General features: G+C 42.8%; 1 protein-coding gene across 4 annotated transcripts in view; it reads left to right on the top strand.

Annotated features, from left to right (window-relative positions):
* Positions 1-15,761, top strand: part of SENP1 (SUMO specific peptidase 1) — a 57,876-nt gene extending 42,115 nt beyond the window's left edge. For 3 of the 4 annotated variants that reach the window (XM_012755016.3, XM_012754928.3, XM_012754840.3), the window contains 5 exons: positions 4,036-4,239; positions 5,099-5,178; positions 6,114-6,198; positions 6,710-6,805; positions 8,123-15,761. In XM_012755016.3, coding sequence (XP_012610470.2) covers positions 4,036-4,239; positions 5,099-5,178; positions 6,114-6,198; positions 6,710-6,805; positions 8,123-8,185 — 528 coding nt within the window. In that variant the 3' untranslated portion in view covers positions 8,186-15,761. The other variant, XM_076007214.1, reaches the window with a different exon arrangement.
* Positions 15,762-17,741: the final 1,980 nt, after the last annotated feature.

Raw genomic sequence — 17,741 nt, 5'->3', positions numbered from 1 at the left:
CATTTTTGTTGTTGTTGTTCCATTCTGCAAGCCCATACTAATTATTACCAGTTGTTTCCAATTGGACAAGCATTGGACTGTTGGAATACTGTATTTTGTATTTCTAAGTTCATCGGCTAGTGAAAGGCCATGAGGGAGAAACTTATAGCAAATATGGGGGACAGGAGGATGGTGAAGGAGGAATAAGATAGAATCTACCTAGCTGACTGTAACTACACTGAAGCCACAGTTAACGAGGCAGACTAATTATCTATTTTGTAAGCCTAGTCTTTGAAAGGAAAGAGATATCTTTCTATTTAGCGTCACAGTATCTTGGTATATAGAGAAAGTATTCTTGATTAGTAGTGGGAAAATAAAAAGTAAGACTTTACAAGGAAGTACTAAGATCTCCTGATTTTTATTGCAGAATCAGGATCTGGAACTGGAGCACAAACTTTTTTGTCTAGCATTCTAACTTTCTAATGCACATCTTTGATGGAAATGGGAAATTGGTAGTGGTCAGTCATAGCTTGATAATTATTTCCAAGGAGTAGTTAAATCTGAGTTATGCTCAGTAAAGAGAGGAAACAGCTTGCAAAACAGTAAGTTCAATTAGACAAACCTAGCACTGGGAATAGATTTTCCTTAGGGAATAAAAGCTGACTGCATAAGAAGGGAAAAAACTAGGCAAAATGAAATAGTTACGTGAATATGGTGGATCTATCATGTGCTATACAGTCTTATATGTGGAGTGAAATCATCAGAATTAAAGTTTTAGTGTTTCTAACATGACTCTTTGCTTCCATATTGTTATAGTTTACCTCTTTCAAGTATTTCTCAATGGAACTAGTCCTGATAAACCAAAGATTTTTGTGGGGTCATACTGAGAGTAGTAATTATTCTCCATGAGTAACTCCATAAACATAGGTGTTGCTTGCTTGTCTTTCTCTAAAACTTTAGCAGTAATTCTAATAACTTGTTACTCGAATTTGCATGTGAGAAAAATCCCATGTGCATGTTCACAGTGAGGGAAGACTGCCTTCTTGGTTTCTGACCTAATGTTATTAGGTCAGATGCTATGAGTGAAGGACCTTTTGAACCGTAATATTCAGTGCTGCCATTTGGTTAGTCTTTGAGGCTTTGTGGTTGACAAGGGTAAATTTAATTTAAAAATCGGAATGGGAAGGTCAAGGTGAAAATCTAGAGAGGTAAAATTGGAAATATGGCTTTTGTCCCTCTAAAAGTTGTCGTGGTCTCTGCTCAGGAGCTTTGTCATGCCCAGGACTTTTAGAACATTTTTTCCCAAGCCAATTAGAAGGATTCAAAGTGTAAACACGGGAAGCGTTAAAAAAATCAAGACTTTACAGTTAATAAAATGTTTTATTTTTAAATATATGAGAAAACAATAGTTTGGCTTATTTACTGGGTAAGAAGGAAGATACAAATAGCAATGGTCATTTATGTCATTGTGGTAACATACAGGAAAAGGGTTGAATCCTTAATTTGAAAACATTATAGGCTTTTTTTTTTAAAGAGAAGCTCTTTTCAGCTTCAGCCTGGCAGCGCTTCAAATAAAATCACAAAGGGATAAGACACTATAAACAACCCTCCCATCCCTAAACAGGACTGCATAGACAAGCAGACGCTCATGCCCAAGGCTGTGAAGGCAGCAGGAAGGGCAGCTCCTTAGGCACCAGGAGCCACAGCGAGCAAACAGAGGCAAGTGTGGGCCCCAGAAAGGGTGACAAGTGAACCACATTGGCAGTATTCCTCAGATGGTGGTATATTGGCAAGACAAACAGTAGGCATGGGGCCGATCTACTTTTAGTGCCCTATTTCAAAGGGAATTTAGGATCTACTAGAGCTAAGAGAGTCTTGTGTGCAGAAAAGGCTCTTGCCAGGGGGTGAGGGGACCCTTGTCTTCACAAAATATAAGCAAATGCTGTGACCATCACTGTTTCTCTTTCATCTTGAACACTGTGATCCCTTCTCTCATTTCTTTTTCCTTCATCTTCAGCCCTCCTCTGTGAGATGACATGTAAAATTATTTTTGTTCTCTAACCCTAGCTTTTTGGGGGATACGATTATGTCTTTTTTGAACTATGGCAATTTTCTTCATTTGGATAGAATAATAGCTAAAAGATTGAGGGGAGAGACTTGGGTCCAGATTCTGCCTCAGATATCAGATTACACATTCTCAGCTAATGGGAGGGAACATTGAGGCCACCAAACTCCTTCCTTCCTACAGGGGTACAGGGGAAATGAAAAAGAACCCAGATCACTCCTTACAGCTAGTTAACTAGTTGACTTTGGAGTTTTAGTCCTTATTGCCTGTTATGATATATGAGTTGTCTGTCCCTGTGGAAGGTTTGGCTTGCAAAGACTGGCAGCTCATCTGCCTATTCACTATACCCTTTGGATTGAAGGGCTTAGCCTTATAACATGGCTAACATTATGGGATGGGTAGAAGGCCAGAGGAATCAATCGATCCCTTCTTCCTGATTTTCTCTCATTAGAGAACATAGTTTACAGCCTAAAAATCTGTGCTTGCTGGGCAGATCCTACAGCATTTGTGGCTCCCTTCAAATGTAGAGGCATCCTTTAGCACCATTATCCTCAGGTGCAAAGTTAGACGGAAAACCTAGATTTGAGAAATAGACGATTCTAATTGTCTTATCACCATTATTTAAAACAACTGAACTCTGAGCTCCAGTTATCTGTTGGGTAGCACACTAGACAGAATTATCCACAAATCTGCATCTTCTGGGCCTGCTGTTCAGTCATCAGAGCTGCAAGCAGAACAGTGTCTTTCTTCATTCCTGGCCTCCTTTACCTCAGAGCTCTGCCTCATGGCAAGTGCGGTTTCCCAGCCGCTGCCGAGGCATCCTCATCTATAGGCCCTTTCTCTGGTCTAGCCATGCTCCAGTGTGTTCCTGGCAGTGCTCCCTGCTGCCTGTCCAGTATGTAGTTGCCTACTTTTGGGCAGTAGCTCACTGCTCTGGCATCCTGATGTGTAAATATTTGTCCAAGAATGGGGGCATTTTCCCATTCCCCAAAAAGCATTCTGAAAAATGTGCCTGTTTTCTTAGTCATATTTCCAAGCTGTGGATCAGTTAGCCCATTCATTCCATGCAGTTGACAGACACTGGCCTGGCCTCAGCTGGCCACATAAAGCAAGTATGCAGTAACTTCCGGCACAATAACTTTCAAGTTTTAGTACCAAGGAGTTCTGGGCCTAATGGAACCATAGATAACATAGTCACTATTAGAGAAGACATTGTTTCATTAACAGAAATAATCACATATCTCCCCTCCCAGGCATTTTAATTTCATTTGCTCACACTTGATATTGAAGACATAAATGAAATCAAGAAAGATGAGAACACTAACTACAATTATGTCTGCCTCTATAAAGGTGACATTGCTGAGCTACTATCAGTTTTTAGGCATTTTTCTAGTACATGTGATAGTTTGTCGTATCATTTAGTTCTACTCGAGACCAAAACAGTTTGCCTCTGCAAGATGGCTTATTAGACTGAAAGGGCAATCTTTAACCATGGAGCAGAGTTTTCTGTCTTTGTGAAAAACCAGGTAACCTTCATATAAGGTTTGAACTCTTGATCTTAGCTTGGTTCACACTAGGCTCTGAGCTCAGGATCTAGTTAAGTTGCTCACACAGCTCCAATAGATTAAAATAACTAATGTGCCTGCTAAACCACTTGCACACCTTCTTTTCCTTTTCTGTAAGCCTCACCTTCTAACACTCCTTTCTCCTCAGTCTTCTACAAGTCTGGCCAGCTTCTGCCCATTATCCCCAACCCCATAATATGTACACACCAGCTTTCTCTTTTGACTGTTTACAACCACCTCAACCCTCTCCCTTGTAGTCAGAATTTTATATAGGGACATGAGGTTGTTGGGTGTTAAAATCTAAATTGAACTGATTAGGAAACAGTAATATGCTATTCAATACAGCAACTGCTTTTTCCTCGTATAACACAACTGTTTTTGAAAGGACTCAGTGTCTATTCCAATACATATAATTTCTTCCCACAGATCATCAATTTCTACATGAATATGCTGATGGAGCGAAGTAAAGAGAAGGGATTACCAAGCGTGCATGCATTTAATACCTTTTTCTTTACTAAGTTAAAAACGGCTGGTTATCAGGCAGTGAAACGTTGGACGAAGAAAGTGGATGTATTTTCTGTTGACATTCTTTTGGTACCCATTCACCTGGGAGTGCACTGGTGTCTAGCTGTGAGTACCTCTTTTATTTTTGACAAAATTTAAAAGAAATCTATGTATTATAGAATACAACAGAAGGTGGTGGGTAGTAGTTCTACACCTTTAATTGATTATTGAGAAAGAGTAGTGTTTGAGTAATAGGTTCTCTAAAAGTCAGATCAGTGAATTTCCTATCAAGAGTGGGAGATACTTAGATTTTGAAGAAAGCTATGGAATTTCCTTTTCTGGAAATATTTCAAAGGGAGTTATAGAGTGTCTAAGCAGCCTCAAGGCAAGACATGGGGAGAAAAAATGACTGCTTAATGGTGCTGCCAACTCAGATTCCGTCATTATTATTTTCAGTCTAATCATGACTTGCCTTGTATATTTGGTAATTTAATATTTTTATGACTCTCTGAGAGCATGGGTGCATTAGCTTAATGTGTTAATAAAAGTTATTTCACAGTCTGTTTTGAATTACATTTGAAAAGCATAAAGTCAATAGGAAATTCTCAAAATAAAGAAAGAAAACCTAGAATCTTTCACCATCTTTCTGGAACTGTATGGAAATAACCTCCAGATACTCACATTCTCTGAAGAGCATGTTGTTTCTTCACCATTGCCCACCTTGCAGAGGGAGAACCTAAACATTAGAAAAAAGTTTCAGGGCAATAATGGGACCTCAGTTTATTAGCCCCCATCATAGTTCTATGTAAATAACCCCTCATTCTTCTTTCGTCTACAGATTAAGCATAATGTAAAGCAAAGTATCATTCAAACTTGTGACAGTGTTGTAGGAAGTCTGGAAAAGGTTCCAAGGGCCAGGGGAGGGGAAAGCTAAGAAACCAATATTCTTCACTTTATAAACACAGATTTTTTTTCTTATTCCCAGGTTGTAGACTTTAGAAAGAAGAATATTATCTATTATGATTCTATGGGTGGCATAAACAATGAAGCCTGCAGAATCCTCTTGTAAGTATGGAGATGAAGACAGAAGAATTTGGTGTTGGGTGTATGCTGTGTTTTTCCAGCAATTGAATTTAGTTCTCTGATACCTTCAATGGAGTGATTAATTAATAAAGAAAATCTTTATATTAAATAGGAGTGGATATTTTACATCTAAGTAAAGTTTAAAAATATTTAGTATAATAATATCAAAATATGCCCTAATGGAGGCAATTACTGTCCTAGTGCACTCAAATATAGAGTGGATATATAAACTACTTAGAAATCATTTAATCCAACCTCCTGATTTTTTAGATGAAGAAACCGAATCCCACAGAGGTGACTTTGATTTGCCCAGGTCCTACTATTTAGTGGTTCAGCTGGGAACCAGAATGCAAATCTCTTTATATCCCACCTGTTTCTTTCCAAAACACCTATTCTGTACCACCCTTATGGCCAAGGTGAGATAGGTTCTGGAATGGTAAACAGTTTGCACTTAAAAAGAGTGCTCTATAGGAGGTATGCACTCAATAAATTGTTGATTTGGATTGAATTTTCACACAGGAGAACCAAGCCTAACAATAGTAAATAAATACCTCAATATTGCTATAGAAACATTTTGCATCCATTAGATTGAGTTCTAAAGGACCATGTAAACTAAGGAAACGAATTAAAAATTGTTCCTCAGGAGGAACAGTAAGTAGAAGGAGCTTGAGTATTAGGGGCAGAGGTCATGTTCCTCTTGGGTTGACAAAGTGGGCATTAATTGCAAGAGCTGGGAGAGACAGGTGCAGCCCCAGAGGAATTGTAGCAGTCCAAGGATTCCCAGCCCAGCATTATATAGTGTTTTTCTCAGAAGAGCAGACAAAACTCTTCCTAAGGATTGTCAGCCCCATTCTTAGGAGGGGCAGCTGTCTTCAGTGTTCCCCACCACTCATCTCATTCTCTCCCAATACCTTTAGGCAATACCTAAAGCAAGAAAGCATTGACAAGAAAAGGAAAGAGTTTGACATCAATGGCTGGCAGCTCTTCAGCAAGAAAAGCCAGGTACATTTCATCTTGATGAGATGGAAATCCCAAAGTAGGGTATTTGGGGAGGAAAGGATTTGCTTGTTTCCTAGGGACCTTCTTCTTAGTATCTAGCCTGACTTCAGCTTGATATTTTGATTCTTCAAGGAAGATAAATTATTTATGAGAAAACAGTAATGTGTTTTATTATGCACAGCTAGGTTTTCTAAATGCCCAGATATTTTGCTAAGCTAAGCTTTTTACTCCTATGGGAAACATTCAATGATTATTTTGCCCTTGGGGAAGGGACCAGTTTGTACACCCTAAGGTGTCATGGAAGTCTAAGAGATTCTCCTGTGTGATCAATGTGAGGTACACAGGCCTGACTGAAATGCTATATTATTTTTCTTTGAGCCTCTGTTGTCCTGAGTGGACCAAGGTCATCTGTTCAAAATTCAGGGAAACCTGTGAAAATTTATGTCCTTTGGCTCTTATTTTTAATCTAAGAAGGAAAGAAACTTAGAAAGATACTGCCTTGTTGCTGTTTCAGGAAATTCCACAACAGATGAATGGCAGTGACTGTGGGATGTTTGCCTGCAAATATGCTGACTGTATAACCAAAGACAGACCAATCAACTTCACACAGGTGAGCTGAGCTTTCAGGAGGAAGCTTTAAGATCACCTTGTCTCCAAGCTGCCCTGTAGATGTTTTTCTCTCCATTTACTCTTCTTAGGGGCTTCTGCCCTGACCTGTAGTATGTCTCAGCCTATGACTCATAACAGTGGCGGTTGCTGCCTGAGCCACATCACAAAGGAAAGAAAGATAATGATAGGCCCCATCCTGGGTTACAGTATATCACTTATTATAGCAAAAGAATCCTAGTCAAGAGCAGAACTTTCTCTACTCTGGTTCCCCACCTACCTCAAATCCTAGAAAAAACAGAGAACTGGGATCAGAGCAAGTTTTCTTCGTTCCTTGCATTTAGTTAGCAGTCAGGTTTTGGGACCGGCCATACCTTGATCTCGTAGTGTAGTTGTTATGCTGCCCCCTCCCCTGCCTTGTCACTTGATACAGCTGGTCAGTCTTCTCATAGTGTATGATTAGACATTTCTGTCAATGTGGTCCTTCAGGGACTGAGGTGGATTGAGATCAAGTAGATATCTAGATTGTGGCTTATTGTGATATGTTTGCCACTTAGCTCTTTTTTTGTTGTTTTTTTAAGAGACAGGGTCTCACTCTTTTGCCCAGGCTAGAGTGCAGTGGTGTGATTTAGCTTATGTAACCTCCCGAGCTCAAGTGATCTTCCCACCTCAGCCTCCTGAATAGCTAGGACCATAAGCATATGCCATCCTGCCTGCTAATTTTTTGCGGAGATTGGGTCTTGCTATGTTGTCCAGGCTGGTCTTAAACTTCTAGCCTCAAGTGATCCTCCTGCCTCAGCCTCCCAAAGCACTGGGATTACAGGCATTGGCCATTGCACCCAGCCTCCATTTAACTCTTTACTTCTGTTTGAATCAATGGCTTTACCAGATTTTTCCACCATAGCTTTTTTTCTAAACCAGTCTGAGCTGACTCTTGAAGTTCCCTTAACTATTCCCTTAAAAAGTGAGTTTTCATTTTTAGGCCTCAGTTTCATATCGTCTTAAAAGTTCAACATAAGAGGACTTGATAGACACCATTCTCAAAATTCTTGGAGACATTTGAGCATAGCCTTGGGACTCCTGGAGATGGCCAGTATACATTCTAAGGCTATAGCAATGGAAAATAGCAATAGAAAAAGCAATGGAAAGAAAAGTACCACATGTAATCAAGAACAAACAATTTGAAAGACCAGGAATGCAACTGAGACTATGTTAGTTGAAAACCTTGAGAAGGAAAGGAGTATGGGGCAAGGAATATGGAAAAAGAAATATTAGGTCTAGATAAAAGAAATGAAAATTAAGGGTGTTTCTGTCCCTACAGCAACACATGCCATACTTCCGGAAGCGGATGGTCTGGGAGATCCTCCACCGAAAGCTCTTGTGAAGACTGTATCAGTTAGCAGACCATGACCTTGTGGGGGACCAGCTCTTTGTTGTCTACAGCCAGAGACCTTGGAAACAGCTGCTCCCAACCCTCTGTTCTTGTAAAGCCCTTGATCCTGGACGAGGCCCTGGCGAGATGCATTCACAAGCACATCTGCCTTTCCTTTTGTATCTCAGATACTATTTTTGCAAAGAAACTTTGGTGCTGTGAAAGGGGTGAGGGACATCCCTAAGCTGAAGAGAGAGACTGCTTTTTACTTCTTCAGTTCTGCCATCTTGTTTTCAAAGGGCTCCAGCCTCACTCAGTCCCTAATTAGGGGACTGAGAAAAGTTTGGAAAGAATCTTGGTTTCATGTAAACTCTTGTTGTTAGGCCTTACTAAGAAGTAGGAAAGGGCATGAGCAAAAGGTAGGGATAAAAACCACCAGCATATATGTGCACATTTACATACACATGCGATTTTCAATATGTGTAGTCAGGAATGTGACTGTAAACTGGACTTTGGGGCACATGCTTAAGTCCTGCCCCCAGGACTTTTCCTATTTATGTGTCCCTATATGAAATCCATCTGCTTCTATACAAGGCTGTTTATCATCTGTAGCTTCATCTCATCCTGAGGCACAGCACATGAGCCCTGGATGAACCCCAAAGTCCCAAGCAGTCCTTTCCTTAAGAGCAGGGGTTTGCATGTGCTAACAGCACATGTCATGGAGCAGACCCACCCAGGGAGCGGTCCAGTGGAACGACAGAGCACCACTTCTACTGCCACCTACTTCTGACCAAGAAGAAGGACCTCAGTCTTTAGCATAGAATTCCAACGTTGGAGGAATGCAGGTCTAGTTTGGTCTGTGGCTAGGTAGTTTAAATATGTTTCTAACCACAGAAAACTTCATATACACATGTGCGCACACACACACATACACACACATATATTTCACAGGGATATGCTTTTTTTAAAAAGACTGAATGTGTTCACCATTTAGCCTGTAGATTTATTTCCATTTTTCAGATTCCAGCACACGCAGATCCCAGCCCCTATGTGTAGGGTGTTTGTGGACTTCCTAATGGAGTATTTTGAGGCCTGGATGAACTTTGGCTTAGGGATAGAAGTTACAGAGGGAGGTGAGATTTTCAGTTGAAAAACGGGTGGAGTTTGGACTGATCAACTTGAGATTTAAAAACTGCTATTCCTTTTGTTCTTTCTAGCATCTCCCCCCACCCTCTGAGAGCTCCTCAGGCTAGATAGTGAAATGATCCAATGCCAGTGTCATTTTGTACTTAAGTTCCAAAATAGGAACATTTTATACTTTTTTCTGTATTGTTATAGGTAGTTTTGTATGAAATCTTTTTCTCCTCTCCCCTTGTACCCCATTCTTTCCAGCATTGTGCTTTTCCTTGGGCTTATTTGAAAATTTTACTCTGTTTTATACCAAGCTTGTTTAGTACATTTTTCTATGTTTTACCACAGTTACAATTTGAAAAGAAAACTATTTTTTTTAAATATTCCATTGTTAACTGAATGTTACTGTTTCCACTCCAGCAACTAGATGTCCTGCCTTTTTCATAACTGCCTGCCTTTTGGGGAAAGACTACGTTTTGTGTGTTTTTTCCTTTCCTCCTTTCTTTCTTTCTCTTTCTTTCTCTCTCTTTTTCTTTTCTTTTTTTTTTTCTCCCTATTTTTTTGATATTTTCTGTAGGAAATAAATAGCTTTCTATATATGGGTTGCTGGGGACTTTCACATTCTCTTTTAGAGAGCTATAGCATGCAGACTCATTGCAGGACTCCTGGAATATTGTCTAATTCTTGGTACTTTCTGTATTTAAGTGACAACTTGAGAGGTGGCAATATGGTGTATATTTGGACTATGAATCAGAAGACCTGAGTTTTTCAGATTCTTTCACCATTGTCTGAGGGACTCAGAACAAGACAGTTCTCTGTATTTATTGTTTTTCCATTTAGATAACACCTGTCTTACCTTCCTCATAGACTTTTTGTACAGACCAAAGCAACAAATATTTATTGCCATGTATAGCAGAAAATGAAACATGCAACAAAAGCACTTTGAAAAATATATAAGGAATTGTTGAGCCTGTCTGAACTTGGCCCCCCTTTCTGACCAGTGCAGAAGGTAGAAGTTAGTGATCCTGAGACCACCCTACCACCCCAAACCTGGTAGGAGTGGGCCAAGCTGAGAGATAGGTTGTATCCCAGGGTGGGGCTTGATGGGAACCACATATAGACTTATTTAGTGTGCCAGTATTTCCAGAGAGTTAGCCAACAAGAGCAGGACTAGTATCTAGAAACTTTTATCTTCATTTAGGGGTAGGCTTTGACAACCAGGAAAGAACGAAGATGTTTCTGCATTTCATGGCCCAAGAGCATGTTACTAATATCTTATTTAACCTGCTTTAAACTGAATAAGCCTATTGCTTTCCTTTTCTCCCATTTTCCCCTTTCCCCTTTGTTCAGTGCTCATAATAACCTACCTCCCCTAAAAAAGGATTACTTGAGGGATTATAAACACCAGATGCCAGATATAGAAACTAGAACAGAAACCACAGTACTAACAGTCACTCCTGGACCCTGTACAGAGAATGTGAGATAGATTGTTCCTGCCCATTTGAGAACACATGGTCTGAGGCACAGAGGCTAATTACATCCTATTTATCCCCTAGGCCCCACTCTTGCTCCTAGGAGTTTTTTTCAAGGTTGAATGTAGGAGGACTTTCTCCTCATCCAGCCTGGAGACTCCTGTCCAGTTGGGGTGCTTCATACTTCCATGTGGTGTCAACTTCTCCCATTTTTAGCCACTGTAATCATACTAGCATCTTCTACACACTGCCCGCAGCAGTGTTTACCCATGTTTTAGTGGTCTTGGGGTAGAAACAGATAACTTGGAAAAGCACTTCCACCAATCCCATCCCTATAGCCTGTCCATTGCTGCCAGGTTTTACATGGCTCATAAAAGGCTCTAGTGGGTAGAGAGGGGGAGTGTTCATTTAAGAGCCCCAGTGTTTTTAATGTTTTAGTCTGTGATCCTTCTGTGCCATCCTCCCAGCTCTTAAATTTGTCTTACCGTAGTAAGAGAGACTGACACCTGTGGTTTGTCTTTTTCCTTTGTTCCATCTGGATGGGCAACATGAGGTGGAATATGATGCTTTTATCCTGAAAGTTCACATACCCAAGAGAGTCAGAAAAAGAGGCTATTTGACCCTGTTGTTAAATGGGCTACATGCTGAGCTCCTGAGAAAGGTGCCATACTTCCCTGCCCAGGAGCAACATGTCCACAGCTGCATGTTCATCCTGAAATCTGGGAGGAGACAAGTGAGGCTCAGCCCAGCATCTTTCCTTATCATCTAGGGCCTCATTTTCACCTGTGCTGAATCCTGAGATCTGTCTATTAAGAACACATAACTACCATTCCCAGCTTTGGAGGTGGAAAGGGAGATGGGGTAGAAGGTCATGGTGGTCACCCATTAAAATAAGGGAGAACTTACACAGGTATCTCTTGTGGGAGAGAAAAGAGAAACTAGGAGACTTTGAGCTGAAAGATAAACCTTGAGGAAATGTTAGTGCATGCTGTCTCTCTGTCCTGTTGGGGAGATGGTAGGGATAATTCCAATTGTGTGAATGATTGGATTGGATGTCCAGGGTCTTGTTAAACTCTAAGATTCTGGAATGTTGTCAAAGGCCATATGCTGCTGGCAATAGGAATCAGCAAGGCAGAGATTCACAGTTAAAGTTTAAAGCTAGTGCTAACACTGGCTTGGTTTTAGAGTTAAGGCCTACATCAGAGTCTTGTCCAAATGCACACACCCTTGCTGCAGACTTTTCTCCATTCTAAACTGAGGAGTAGCCATCAATTGCTTCTGGAGATTGTCCTACCCTGTGCAGAACACAAGTGCTAGCAAGGAAAGGAAAGAGTGTGAGAAAGTGGCTTATGAGGAGCCCAGAGTCCAGTCTGCTGGGTATTGCTCATTCAATTTACTGTAATTTTGTTCCTCTCACAAATATCTACTGAGCATGCACACTCAAATCTCATGTCTGTGAAGCCTTCTCTGATCACATTATTTTACAATCTTTTATCTGGAAATCTGTATCCCTTATAACCAGAAAATATGATTCCAGATGGCATTTGTATTGTAATCTGTCTTTTACATCAAGAATGGACTGAGACTTGTAGCCACTAAGGGCAGGTGAATGATTTAGTGCTTTTTTTCAAACCAGGAGCATAAGCTGTTTCTTTGTGGCCTGCCAGGGATGAGGTAGGGGTAAGAATTCTATTAAGCATTTATTTAGAAAGACAACATGCAGACATAGGAGGAAGGAAGACTGCTCGTGGCAGCCTGCAATCTCCTTTGTGGTCCCAAACAGTTCGCCTCAGACCCCAAACCTAATGCCAGCACCCTGCCTTTAACAAAAACACCTTCCTCAGCAGTTCAGCATGCCCTTTGGGGAATGTCAGTCTCTGTCTCATGGGACTTATCAAAGTGAGTAACCATTCATCTTTCTGTTAAATACAGTTACCTCCATCCTTTTTCTTTCCAATGATGGTTTACATCCCTCACAGCTTGAGACTCTGGGTTCCTTACTTCTAGGGAGCCTCTTATGCTAGGTGTTAATAAGCATATGTTTAAGCACTGGGTGTGGGGGCCCTGAAAGGTGGAGTGAAGAGATGGTTTGACCAAGGAAATAAAAGCCACCTTGTCCTCAGGGTCTTACAGTCCGTAGATGTTATAGTTAACTAATTTGGGAGACACCAAGCAATCAAGCTTATCAAGAAGGCAGACTCAGTAGGGCATGAGGTTCAGAATGAAGCTAGAAGTGGAGGATAGAGGGGGGGCAGAGGTGGAGATAAGTCAGGGATAATGTTGCCTTTATCTGCCTATCTATGTGTGACTCTCCCTAGTTTTTTAAAAGTTGATTTATTTAAAATAAACTCTGAATTTTGCTTCCTTGCTTTGATTGGAAACTCCCTGGTAAAAAGGACTTGATGCTGTTTGTCTCTCTAAGACTGTCTCCCTGTCTCTGCAACTGTTTGTTCTGTCTCTGTCTGTGTCTGTGTCTCCTGATCCAAGCTGGACCAGTGATTGGATCCTCAGTGTGGTCTGGATTTCTGAGTCCACCCCTTACCCAGGAGTCTGAATACTGTTCATTCATTTATTTCATTCCACATACCTGGAAGTGAAGCCTGGAACACAAATAACATGCAAATCTGTGGCTCTCTGGCACTTTTAAAAAACAAACCTGTCTGTGGAGCCTGCCAGAGGACCCTCCTGAGGCCAAACACGCCAGTCAGGACTCCAGCCTACCCTGCTAACTGCAGCCCTTGTCTCCCTGCCCCTCTCCTGCAATCCTCTTGGCTCACAGTAGAACTTCAAAGAAGTGCTTCCCATGGCTCTGCCTCTAAAACTCATTCTGAAGAGTAAAAGATGAGAAAGCACCAACTTCTCAAAAATCTGCTATTTTGGAGAAACAGTTTTATCTATGTTGGGTTAGGAGACCCCTGTAGTCTCCCATATGTTCTCAGGTTATAAGGGTTTTTTGGGCATGGTTAAGATTTTCAGTCATTTGAAAATGGTTGGAGTGAGGAGGGAAGCCTTCAAGCCACCTTTTTTTTATTTTCTGATTCCCGAATGTGGTTAAAGATAGCTGATGATTGCCTGGATCTGCACTGTCTGTCACCACATGGAAAAGAGTGTCCCTCAGAGTGGGGACCTGGATCCGACCATGAGTCACAGTCCACCTCTCCCCAGCCACACCCTGGTGTTGGGCTCTGCAGAAAGTTACAGAGGGAAGGGGGTGAGGTGCCTGTTCCTTAAGAAATGCTCTCAGATACTTTTTTCCCCCCCTTAATAAATTCTTCATTTGAGAAGCACTCTTCCTGAACCTACCAGTGCTCTATCTCCCATCAGCCTGTAATCTCTGTCTGGAATGGCCTACGAGGTCTTGCACAGCTGACCCACCATTCTTTAGCAGCACCGTCACCACTCCCTGCTCCTTTTGCCTTGGCCACACTGGCCCCCAGTTTGTCCAAGCTTGCTTTCACCTCGGGCCATTCTACTCACTGCTTTCCCTAGGCTTTAGTGGAATGTCATCCCACACCCCAATCCTTATACTCTGTAGCTTCCTTACCCTCTATTTTTTCTCCATAGTACTTAGCATCAGCTGACTCTATCACAAGTTGAGTATTTCCTATCTGAAATGCTTGAGACCAGAAGTGTTTTGGATTTTGAATTTTTTTCAGGTTTTGGAATATTTGCATTATACTTAACTTAGTGGTTGAGCATCCCAAATCTGGAACCTGAAACCCAAAATGCTCCAATGAGCATTTGCTTTGAGCCTCATATCAGTACACAAAAAGTTTCAGATTTCAAAGCATTTTGGATTTCATATTTGGGATGCTTAGCCTGTATTTACTGATTTGTTCTATCCTTCTCACTAAAATGTCTGTTCTGCTCATTTTGTATCCCAGAGGCCTAAACAGTTGAAGGAGAAAATAGTTGAAGGAATGAATTGCTGTCCTTAGTTAGCATCTCTGAGCTGTGCCTCACTTCCAGCATGATAGCCTCCATCCTATTCCAAGTTCTTACCTCCTTGTGTCTGGTTTACAGTGCCTCCTACTGAGGGTCTCTGGCTTTCAGTTCATTGTCCACTTAGCAGTTAGAGCTGTCTTCTTCCAATAGTATTAATAATATTAGTTACCACACTGGCCCCAGACTTAAATGCCAAACACTTTACATGCAGTACTTCATTTAATCCTCCTGAGTCTGTGATGTAGGTCCCATTATTATCCCCCTCTCTCAGATGAGAAGATGAGGACATGGAGATGGAATAACTTGCCTCAAGTCTCACGGATTGTCAGTGATGGAAACAGGGACTCCAGGTCAAGAGCATATGACTCCAAAGCCCTTAAAAGCATGAGGATTCTCTGCTTTCACGTGGCCAACATTGTTTCATCTCAACAGGGGAAATGCCTAATGTGGTGTCACGGGGGCTCAGCTAAAGTGAGACCAAAGAAGAGAAGCTTCGTTAAGGTCCCCAAAGTCATCCTGCCTCTTTTCTCTCATGAGCAGGATTGAGGTCCTTATTTGTCTTTTCAGCTTAGTTTGGAGGGTCAAGGGGAATGATGGGGTCTCTCTGCCTTTGGGTTCATTTTCTCTTGGCTTCTCCAGACACCGGGTAACAAAGAATTCCCCTCCCCCTCCCATAACAACTCTTTCCCTATCTATCCTTTTTCTTTCTGCCTCCCACTTTCATCCTCAGCTCTTGGCTGCCCACATTAGCAAAAGTCTTTTCTCTCAAGGTCTCTGGTCTTAACACAGAAGGGGAAACCTAAGGATTGAGGGTGGTAAGGCAGGGAGGCACCAAGATCCAGACCCTTCACAGAGGGTCTCAGGTGGGCAAGTGGGCAAGTGGGTGAGCTGCTGTGGGGATGAGCTGGATGCCTGCACGTGTAGGGATTTATCTTTTCACCTCTGTGTCTCATGCCGCTGTGTGTCCTCAGTATGGAGTTTCCTCTGCCATTCTGACTGGTTTGAGAATCTCAGGAATGCACAGCCCTGTGCCCACCCTCTCCTCCACCTCCCACCCCCATGCACTGAGCCCCTTGGCCCTGTCTAAGCAGAACTTAGTTCAGCTAGAGGCTGGCGGGGGAGGGGTCCTACCCTCTTACTGGAAAAGAAAGACAGCACACACACACACACACTCTCAACCCTTCCTCCCACCCTCTCCCCTAGTTTTTCCCCAAAATCAGTCTGCCACTTTCATCTTCCTTCTAAACGGATGGCCTTTCCCACCCTCACCCCTCACTGGAGGCCTCTTTTGATGGTAATTACTCCTAATTGTTTTCCCTTGGCTCGGAAGCCTTTCCTTGCCTGCCCTGAGCCAACAGCTCTCCTGTGTCTGCTCAGAAAATGGCTGGACTCACGCCGAAAGAGCGGCAGGCCTCTTAGGGCCTCAAATCCCTGGCTCTCTAGATCTTATTCAGAGGGAAGTCTCCCACTTGGACTCTCCCAAGGCACATTGCAACAGAGAATAGTGATCAAACCCCACCAGCAAGGGCCCCTGAGGAGCTCTGAGCACTTCCCCAAAGATCTCGGCTCCAGAGAAGATCTTTTGGGCCTGGGGATCTCCACACCCCACAGCTATGGGTTTGCTGGTGTGGAGATGCCTGTCTCTCCCTCATCAGCCAAACCCCCTTCCCAAGCAGAGAACCAACTTCCATCCCCCACACCCAACGGTCCCATGTAGCATCCTACACCCCAGCCAGAAAGGTGAGGAGGCCTTTTCCCAGAGCTTGAAACCATCACACACTCACTCATGTACACACAGGGTAGCTGTGTGTCGCTCCCTCCTGGTGCCCCCAGCTTCTGGATCAACACAACAAATCAGTTGCTAGTGGTAGGCAGGGGAGGGGAGGGTCAGGGTGAAGGAGGGGACTGTGGGTGGCAGGGCAGTGAGGAGAGCTTGGGATGGCATGCACATTGTCCCTTCTTCTTTCAGCGTGCTACTGACCTTGATTCATTCTACCCCCAGAGGGGGGTCCCTAGTGGTCCAGAGCTCCCTAGAAAAGGATTTTGGGGTGTCAGCCAGAGAGAAGAGGATATAGAAATGTTTTATTCATTCATGCATTCAGTAAATACTTAATGAGTGCCTCCTATATACCAGGCCCCTGTGTTAGGTGCTGGAAACTTTCTCCATCCCCTGGTCCAAGCACGTAACTCTTTAGCCCCAGCCTAAAATATCTCGTTCCAGAACCCAGTTCTGTGGCACCTGGCACCCCTGGCAGCTGGAACCACATCTCCCACCCACCTCCACCGGGACTCATTGCTTTCTTGCCCGGTGCAGGGCGCACATTCTAGTGGGCGAGATAGCCACTGCAAGAAGCAGCCTGAGAGGTAGACATGAAAATGGAGGAAAAGCCAGTTTCACCCAAGCCCAGACCTTCAAGGAATCTCAAAGACATACCGTAAAGGGCCTGGGCTGAGAGATTTCCTTTAGATTCAGGGATAGGAGGGTTGCACCTTCTAGAGGTAGGTCTCTTCTTCCTTCTTGCCCACATTTAGGCCAAGGAATCAAATTAGACTTTTATCAGAATGCCCGCATGAATCTAAGAGTCTTCACTTATTTATTTACTCATCTACCCATTCATTCATCCATCTCAACCCTTTACTCATTCTTCTAGGACCTACTCTGCGCCAGGCCCTGGGGCTAGAGGGAGGAATATGCTGTGGTTACTGCTCTCTTGGGCCAATCCTTGGTCCCCAGGGATCTCTCTCTGCTTTGGCTGCTTTCTCGGTACCCAGATCTCTCTTCTCCCCTTATGAAGGACCAGACTCCAACCCAGGAGGCCTCCCAGTGGGTAACTAGAAGTCCTAAACCAGAGGCCACCAGTAGCCGGGGCCAGCCAGGGGAATGAAGCCCGGGCTAGTGGGAGGAATGAGGAAGGCACCCAGCCAGGCCACTGAGCCCATCGATGTGGTTTGGCTCCTCTGGTGAAAAAAATAACAAGCTTGGACAACTGTCTCCCTGTGTCCTGAGCTCTGGGTTGCTC

This window comes from Microcebus murinus, chromosome 10 (genome assembly GCF_040939455.1).
Source record: "Microcebus murinus isolate Inina chromosome 10, M.murinus_Inina_mat1.0, whole genome shotgun sequence".
Lineage (NCBI taxonomy): Eukaryota > Metazoa > Chordata > Mammalia > Primates > Cheirogaleidae > Microcebus > Microcebus murinus.
The sequence above is the reverse complement of the archived record's forward strand: the minus strand, read 5'-3'. Positions and strand labels throughout refer to the sequence as shown.